The following is a 9,378-nucleotide window of genomic DNA, read 5'->3' as shown; positions in this document are numbered from 1 at the left end:
CCCCTTCCTCATTCTCTCCTTGCTTCCCCCTCCTCAGTCCCACTCCCTCTTTCTCCCCATCCTTCATATTCACATCACCGATGCGACAGATTATATTTGCTAGTTATTAATGAAATAAACATCATGCCTAATAACAATGGTGGATAAGTTCCTAAAAGGTCTTTTGAATCACATGCCATGTCAGGTGTAAACTGCAGCATGCCTTTGACAAGCAAGGTCCAAACGGTGTTTTGTAAAACGTGATTGATCATGGTTGTACGACGAATCTCCCAGGGTTCTTCTTCGGGATGAGAAGCGGAACTGGTCTCAGATCGAGGCCCTCATGAATGCGGAAACTGAAGTTCCCCTTTGGAAGACTTCAAACAAGGTGCATTGTATCTGAGAATAGGTGTTTTCTTTCTCCATAATAACACAGTCAGTGTGCTTACATGACTTGATGGGGTTGCTGACAACCTTTTCGGTAGGTTTAAAAACAAACATCATGAACAACCTCACCGTTTTTACTTTTTCAGGGCATTATGTGTATTCTTAAAGATCTGCACAGAGTCGAAAAGCAACTGGAAGGTAAGCAGTTTGTACGTGAAAGCTTGATGATGATGATTATTGAACTTGTATCGAAGCAATAAATGACTGTTCGTGCCTCGACAGAAGGAATGCACACCATCTTGCCAAAAAGGGAAGTCGCTGTGCAGTTACAACCACACAACCACTCGGTTTTAATCACCACATCCTGATGATGCAGACAGACTAATACAGGAAGAGATGAGTTAAGTTGCTCACCATGAGGCTGCAATTGTTTAAAAACAAGCAAGAAAAAGAGCAATCAGAGATTGCAGACCCTTGTCAGGAGTTGTTTTGTGTGCTGGTGTATGACGTATTTGATAAGACACCGAATTGGAACTGTCACTTTATAACTGCTGGCAGTGATGACCGGGTACCAAAAGGTCCCGCTTTGATCGGCCAACTGACCCTGACGTTTTTTTTTTTAATTCTTCGATTGAACTTAGAATAGGATTAAATTAAATTCAAATCAAATGGAAGACCAAATCGGTACAGTCCTGCATTAGAGTAATCAGAAGGAACCCAAACAGGCAAAAAGAAAAGATGAAATCATTAGGAGGAACCTGGATATGATTCACATTTCAGCTGCTGCTCCTCTACCCTCAAACCCATCCAGATACAGCCAAGTGAACCGTATTCAAAGAAACAAAAATCAAAATAACCCAGATCAATGAAATTAAACAATTTCTGACTGCCAGACCATGCGTCCGATCAAGTTGACATTTACAACATGCATTCACCATCATTACGACGTCATAATTTGAAGTTTGACTTTGTTTTGATGAAGCGGTTCCAGAGAAAACATTATTTAATATTTTTATTGAATCCAATATGGCTGGCAAACCATGTGACCTATCAATTATTCCTGAAACTTGTACACCCATGGCTTGGGGAACATTGGTGTGAAGTTTCCCCTTGATCTGTCCAGCCTCCATGACGGTGAATCTCTCCATGACCTCAACATCCTCACCACAAACAGGTACAGACAGGACAGCAGCATCCAAGATGTCATTGAAAAACTGGATTTTGGTTTTGACCCAGGAAACCCAGAATCCCAGTGGCTGTGCCTCCTCATTCAGCACCTCAAGGACCCTCAAATGGATATCCAAGAGTCTCTACAAAGATGACTGCATGATCTGCGAAATAAAGGTCAGAGATCTTGACATTCCCAAATGATGCACCGCAGCTTGATCTCTCTGACATCCTACCCAGAATCCAGTCCATACAAGTGCTGAAAAGTGTGGAGGTCAGTACACACCCATGATGAACTCCAGTAACAACTGGAAATAAGTCAGAGATGGTACCACCACACTTCACAGCACTCTCAGTAGCAGAGTATAGTTCAAACATCAGATCGATTAGTTTTGGTGGCACCCCACGAAGACCAAGAATCCTCCAGAGGGCATCCCGATTCACTGAATCAAACACTTCACAGAGATCAACAGAGGCTGCAAGCAGCCCCTGCTGAAACTCTCGTCTGCGTATCCTTGCTCTTCAGGTCCTCACCGAACGGACATTCGTTGACCTCTTTGGTGTAAAGCCTGACTGCTCTGGACGCTGGTGCCAAGCAGATGGTGGCGAACCCTATCAAGAATTATCCAAGCAAAGACCTTGCCTGGCATGGAGAGCGTCACCCCTCGGTAGTTGTTGCAGTCTTGGCGATCACCCTTCCCTTTTCAGAGAGGGACAACAAGGCCCCTCTTCCAGTCAGTTGCGATGATACCTGTGTTCCTAGCAGAGCACAGAACTGCATGTAACGACACGAGTGCCGCATTTCCACCAGTCTTGAGAACTTCAGCATGGATGCCACAGATCCCAGGAGCTTTACCCCATTTCAACTGGTTCACCGCAGCCTGTGTTTCCACAAAGAATGATATACCACAGTTGATTGAAGGGTCAGCAATAGGGATAGTAACACCCCTGACGTCCAACTCGACAGCGGGTGGATCAGCCTGGGACAGCCGCTCAAAGTTACCGGCCGAGTAGGCCTTCACTTCGGACTACTCTGTCAAGAGCCTACCACAGTCCGCTCTAATTACAGTACACCGAGGGATGGGATTGGAGGAGCGCAATGCGCGAATTCCCCTGTAAGCAGTAGGAGAATGACCTGACCACAGTTGATGCTCTACCCCCTCACAGATTCCTCACATATAGGCCTCCTTGTCCACCCTTAGCGCACTACAGTTTTACGCCTCAACTCCCTGATCAGCTCAGCTCTGCCTTTACGCCTGGTCCTGCGACTCTGGTCAATGGTATCCAGTGTCTCTTTGAGAGACAAAATTTTTCTTCGCCCGAAGGTGAGTTCCAAGACATCCACCGGCAACATCAAGGTCGGTGGTCTGGAAGGCACCCCACAACTCTTCAGGATGCCCCAAATCCCCACTTAGCCTGTTGGCAAACTCCTCGGCTACTCTGTCATCCTTGAGCTTGCCAACATCCAGCCTAGGTTGTGATGGTACCATTCTCTTGGATTTGAGCTGCAACTTCAGAGTTGCTGTAATAAGCCTGTGGTCGGTATTGAGGAACTGAGCACTCCGGTCGACCCTGCAGTTATGGATCATCCTCCAGCAACCATCAACGAGCACATGGTCAATCTACTTTGCCACACCGCTAGCGCTGGAAGACCAAGTCCAGCGATGAGCTTGTGGGTGCTGAAACCATGAAGCCACCCCAAGTCTGTGACTTCTTGCAATGTCAAAGTGCTGTTATGGTTCACAGTTCCAGACCCATGGGGACCAACACACGTCTCATAACCATCCCTTTCAATTCAAGTCGATGCATTGGAATTCCCCAAGACTAGAAGATTGTCTCACCTGAGGCACTGATCATCCACAGACTCAAACGTGGAATAGAATGTGTCCTTCAGGGTGAGATTACTCGCCTCAGTCAGAGCAAATACAGAGACAAGGGCAAATGACACCCAAGAAGTGACGAATCCTTCATTTCATAATACGCTCGTTCACCAGTGTTCCCTTACTTATCATTGGAGTCAGCTTATTGGACACAGCAACAGCAACTCCTTGGGCATGGTAACCATCAGTGACCACACCAATAGTAGGTGTTAGGAGTGCTGCAATACCGATGTTTAAATGCTTGAGCTCAGATTATAACAGAAACAGGTGATCATTCTCTCGGGGATTGGGAATTCCAGGCACCCACCCGAAGGGGCCGCCTCAAGTTAACCCATGGAGACCGCCGTCTTATGGATGACACTGTCCTCAGCAGCACCCCAACACACACAACCACAATTTGACCCAGGAAGGTTACAGTACACCGAGGGACGGGATTGGAGATTATCCAAAATAATGGTTATCAATGTAATCACGTGACCGATGATTATCCAAAATAAATAAAAAAAAAACCCCATGGTTTATATTCTCCTATCCTCAAAGAGTGGGGGGCCTGATGGCTTTGCCCCAATCCCGTTATCCAATGAGTGGAGGGCACCTGCACAGGAGGGCACCTGACACTTGGAGTGGGTTTTCAGATTTTTTTTGTGTTTTTGGTATGTTTTGCGGAATGAAGGGTTTTCCGGTGGCCGGAGTGCAAATCCTGCCACCAACCTAATAAAAGGTAACCCAATTGCAGGATGTCTGTAGACACAGTTGGGCACAAAGGGCTCCTCCGCCCTTTGACAGGTTTTATTTTTAATCCTGCTGGAGGTCCATATCCACACACCCTTTTCACCAGGAAACCTGGTGGGGGAGGCGGTTTAGTACCAGACAACCCGACCATGAAACAGGTTAGTACAGGTTTACATGGTACCTGTAGCAAGTCACAGATTTAATCTGGCCTGGCCTGACAATAAGTTGGATCGACAGTCATACTTGTGAAGTTTTTGCCTCAATCTGTTCAGCCACTTCAGAGAATATTTTTGAAGTAAAATTTTTTTTTTTAAACGATATGGCTGCCGAATCACATGACCGATGACGTCATCTTTTTCTTTTTTTTTTTTCTGTGGACCATTTTATCCCAAGGTGACCCTCAAAAATTTTCATGCTGATCATATGGAGTGTTCTGCATTTGCAATTATGATGTCATAATGAAGGCTCCTATGACCTCATTTAAAAAAAATAACATTTCCCCATGATGAGTACTTGCATTGTGCCAAGTTTCAATATTTCTTTTCCTTCGTGCGGTTTCGGAGTTGAGGCCCAATTTTTTTCCGTTTTTCCAACATGGCTGCCACACCACGTGGCTTATGACGTCATAATTATCACTGAAACATTCTACATGAGTAGTCACTTCAATTGGTGAAAAATTCGCCTCAATCCGACGAGCGGTTGCGGAGAAAAACGCTAAAGTTCTGTGTGGATAAACAAACAAAAAAACGCATGTCAGAACAGCTGCACACACAACGACACAGCAGAGTTCATAAAGCAATCCGCTGGCACATCTGCAAACTCTTTGATATCCCAGTTCCAGAAAATTTGTGGGGACATGAACCAAAATAAATCACTGAAAACATGGAAGTACTGCTCACGTGCGACCTCGTGATCCCCATCGAGCGTGAACATCGAAAATGAAGCATTGCGATTAGATATCATACTTCGGTACAAAAAAGAGAAGAAGGCATTGCTAATTGTGGTGTTGATACCAATGATTTTTGGATTGAACAATGCAGAAATCAAGTTCTCTGTTTTTGCATATGGCAGCTTTGGCTGCCAGGAAGCTATCATTTCTTGGAGCACTGCTCTGCCCCTCTAACAGTGCACTGGTACCCATTTCACCAACCTCAGAAGGATGACAGGCTGAGTCGACCCCACCTGGTGTTAATTCAGCAGCAACAGGACTCGAACTTTGGACCCTAGGATCCCAAGCCAGCCACCCTAACCACTAGGCCATCACCAGGCTTACAGAAATCAAGAAAATGAACAAATACCAAGACTTCAAGAATGAAGTGAAAAGATCCTGGAAGTTGAAGAATGCCAAAGTTGTACCAGTGATAGTTTGAGCTGCAGGAATGATGATGAGGAACCTCACAAAGATATTAAAATCCATCCCTGGGGAATATTATTACAAAAGAACTACACTTGGAAGCTGTTCTGGTCTCAACAACGATCCTGAAGAGAGCCCTTGGCACAAAACTTTGAGAACAGAAACCTTCACAGCTTGGTCCATGAATCGTGACCCCTTACTGAAATGAAGGTGGATACTTTGAGCCCACCCTGGGAGGACTCCATTCCACATTCTGAAACCTGCATATGTAGATACCAATCAACGACACGCACACGCACGAACGCACGCACACGCACATCTGCTCCATTACAGATAGATTTGTAATTTAAAAAAAAAAAGTTTCATGATTATGATGCTGGAATATGTTTTTTTTTATTGGTGGCATTTCCCTCCTCTTCCTCATGTGTTGCTTCTTTCCCCCAGTGATAAATGCCATGATTGACCCGGACCGCTTCCTGGACAACTGGTACGATAGCAAGTGTTCCCAAGGCACGAGTAATGCAGGCTCTTTTGAAACGAGCGCCAGCCAGGGACTTGATGATGAGTCTCCCAATACAAAAGAGAACCGCTTCAAGGGTGCGAGCCTTGGATCCGAAAGCGATTTCAGCATCCATTTCAACAAGTTTAATCCAAACGGAGACGACGAAGATGGACCGTCTTACGTCTGACGGTGACTAACGCGTGAAAACCTTGACACTTGAATATTTGATCAACGAAAGAGGGGAATTTTTTTTTTTCAACACACGGGATTAAAATTACAGTAAAGCCTTTAAAAGTAACGTTCAAGAGCGAGGAGTGACCTCTGTTTGAACTTGAACATATGTCAAAGTTTTTCTACCGTTTTTTCTTTGCATTGTCCTAATTTTGTTCCCCCTTTTTCCCCGCTCAAAACATCATCACCTTTCATTTCATACATCGGCCGAGTCATTTTCTTTTAGAGCAAAGAACCTCCAAAATCGTTTGGGGTGGGGAGGGGGAGGGGCATGGTTTTTGAAGTGTCTTTCCATCTATTTGATAGATGATTTTGTGCTTTTGTTGTTCCTGTTGTTTATATTGCACTGAAATGCGAGGCATCTACGTTGGAAGTTTTGATGCTCAAAAAAAAAAAAATAGAGGAAAACAAAGTAGTATTTTTTTATTATTATTCTTTGGCATCCTCTACATATTACGTAAATAAAACTGGGAATTTTACCCTCCATCGCCCCCCCCCCACCGCCCCCAAAAAATTCACCACCACCACCATCCTTACCCTTTCCCTCACCTTTTTTGCCCTGCTCGACTCCCAACAATCTTTCTTTCCAAACAAGATTTTCCTTCTACCCCCTCCTCTCCAACTCCCCCCTTCCCCCTCTCTCTTCGAATTCCTATCCTCCTCTCGACCTCCTCTCCCGCTTCATTTTCTTTCCTGGGTTTAACCCTCGCCCTCACGATGTTGGATGTATCATCACTCCTTTCTTTCATTGCCGATGGGTTTTACATTTGAAAGCTTTTCTTTCCTCGCCTATTTGCACTGCCCTTTGTACAACGTGGAAACGTTCAGATCACTTGAGGTTACCTCTAGTTTGACGTATCTTTTGAGAAGAAATGTTACTGCCGTACCTCTCCTTCTGAACCACCAGTCCTTTTGGCTGGTTGAGTATTTTTTTTGTTGTTGTTGTTTTCAACCATCTTGTGCATTTCAGAGGTTTTGCACGTGAATGTGGTTTTGCCTCTGCCGTTGTGTGCATAACCGTAGCCTAACTTACAGGGTGGCATATCGCTATGGTTTTCACTACTTTGGAATAACTATCGTGCCATTTTACCAAATGTTCTTCGTGCCAACCATTTTGACGTCAAAGTGCCTCATCGTTGCATGTCATAGTGTTCACCTTCTCCTCGAGATAGGTTGCCCCACGGGCTAAGCCACTGCCGGCGTCGTCTTTGATTGCGATTTTTATTTCCATCGTACTTGCATCTCCGAGACGAGCTGCACGTGCCCGTTTTGAAGCGAGTGCTCCAGTCCCGGCCAAGACCCGGATCCGGATGCTGGCGTTCCGTTCATGTTGCAAATTTGGCTTTCTCTAATTGTGACAGCTTCATAATTTCAGAATTCAACTAATTTGTTAATCCTTGGTCAGATGTTGGGACAATCGCACAGATATGGTGTTCTTTGCATTACAAAAAAACCCCACAAAAAAACAGCAATCTTAAATTCCCTGATTCTGACGACCTCAAGATTGTGACCAATTGCCAAAGAAAATTTGTGCCACTTTTCGACAGTCCAAGCTTTGTTTAAATAATCTTGGAGGAAAACGCTGCACATGGCTTTGTGTAATTGGATGTTTATTCGGCAAAAGAAGTGCACAGTGATGGCTTGTTTGTTTTTAATTGAACGCATCAGGAAGATGTCCGGTGTGCAGCCACTATCCCAAGAATCCCTCGATTCGCGTTGCCTTTGTGTCCAGTCTGGGTTTCCCTCGTAATCTGCATGGACGCTAAACCACTTGTTCACTCAAACTTCCATTCTTGTCTCTCAAGTACTTGGGATGCACATTTGCAGATGGAAATGTACATAATTATGTGCGTGCTTTGTTTGCTGTTATTTTTGCTTGAACAATACATATCCTTCGGAGCTGGACAAAGAGTTGACATGGATCTGTTTTGTAAATCATTTTCAGTTGCTGCCACATCTCCTGCCTTATTCAATTCTCTTGGTATCTATCCTCTTTGTCCACTTATTTTATTTTTTATTTTCAAATCCTTTATAATTCAATGTTCAATGCCCATTAAAGGAATTGGTTTCTGGAAAGTGTGTTGCGATCTGGGGTCCCGCCGTGGTTTCATCGGTCCGCTGGAGTTTCCCCGAGGGAATGATGATGTGCTATAGGCCTGGTGGTTGAAAATGCTCGCTCTGATCGGATTGCAAGGATGAGTCGATTGATGATGGCCTTTGCAATTGCGATTATTATTAATTTGCTTTTTGTTTGTTTACATAGTCGAGGCTCATGGAGGAGTTGATGCGTTATTTTTGCAGTCGTTATAGTTAGTAAGTTTTACTTTGTTTTCTCGTTAGTTTTATGTTGGTGGACGTGCTAGTTTGTACGTTGTCTTTTTATGTCAATTCCAACTTGCCCCAGGGATGAGCACAAAAGAAGAAGGAAGCTTGCACATCCAATAAATCAATCTCTCTCTCTCTCTCTCTCTCTCTCTCTCTCTCTCTCTCTCTCTCTCTCTCTCTCTCTCTCTCTCTCTCTCTCTCTCTCTCTCTGTCTCTGTCTCTGTCTCTGTCTCTGTCTCTGTCTCTGTCTCTGTCTCTGTCTCTGTCTCTCTCCTTATCCACATCCTCCCCTCTCCTCATTCCTCCTCCCCCTCTCCTCATCCCCCTCTCCTTCCCCTCTCCTCCTCCTCCTCCTCCTCCTCCTCCTCCTTCCCCTCTCCTCCTCCTCCTCCTCCTTCCCCTCTCCTCCTCCTCCTCCTTCCCCTCTCCTCCTCCTCCTCCTCCTTCCCCTCTCCTCCCCTCCTCCTCCCCCTCCTCCTCCTCCTCCTTCCCCTCTCCTCCTCCTCCTCCTCCTTCCCCTCTCCTCCCCTCCTCCTCCCCTCCTCCTCCTCCTCCTTCCCCTCTCCTCCTCCTCCTCCTCCTCCTTCCCCTCTCCTCCTCCTCCTCCTCCTCCTCCTCCTTCCCCTCTCCTCCTCCTCCTCCTCCTTCCCCTCTCCTCCTCCTCCTCCTCCTTCCCCTCTCCTCCTCCTCCTCCTCCTTCCCCTCTCCTCCCCTCCTCCTCCCCCTCCTCCTCCTCCTCCTTCCCCTCTCCTCCTCCTCCTCCTCCTTCCCCTCCTCCCCCTCCTCCTTCCCCTCCTCCCCCTCCTCCTCCTTCCCCTCTC

General features: G+C 45.8%; 1 protein-coding gene across 9 annotated transcripts in view; it reads left to right on the top strand.

Moving 5' to 3' along the window:
- Window positions 1-8,308, top strand: part of LOC147020774 (centrosomal protein of 170 kDa-like) — a 111,088-nt gene extending 102,780 nt beyond the window's left edge. For 8 of the 9 annotated variants that reach the window (XM_085896413.1, XM_085896409.1, XM_085896411.1 and 5 more), the window contains 3 exons: window positions 274-367; window positions 513-564; window positions 5,944-8,308. In XM_085896413.1, coding sequence (XP_085752539.1) covers window positions 274-367; window positions 513-564; window positions 5,944-6,188 — 391 coding nt within the window. In that variant the 3' untranslated portion in view covers window positions 6,189-8,308. Of the gene's footprint in view, window positions 1-184; window positions 368-512; window positions 565-5,943 lie in introns of those variants that run through there. The other variant, XM_085896415.1, reaches the window with a different exon arrangement.
- Window positions 8,309-9,378: the final 1,070 nt, after the last annotated feature.

The sequence above is a fragment of the Eptatretus burgeri genome, chromosome 9 (genome assembly GCF_056783735.1).
Source record: "Eptatretus burgeri isolate ZD-2024b chromosome 9, Ebu_testis_v1, whole genome shotgun sequence".
Classification (NCBI taxonomy): Eukaryota; Metazoa; Chordata; class Myxini; order Myxiniformes; family Myxinidae; genus Eptatretus; species Eptatretus burgeri.
This window is presented reverse-complemented; position numbering and strand designations above follow the sequence as displayed.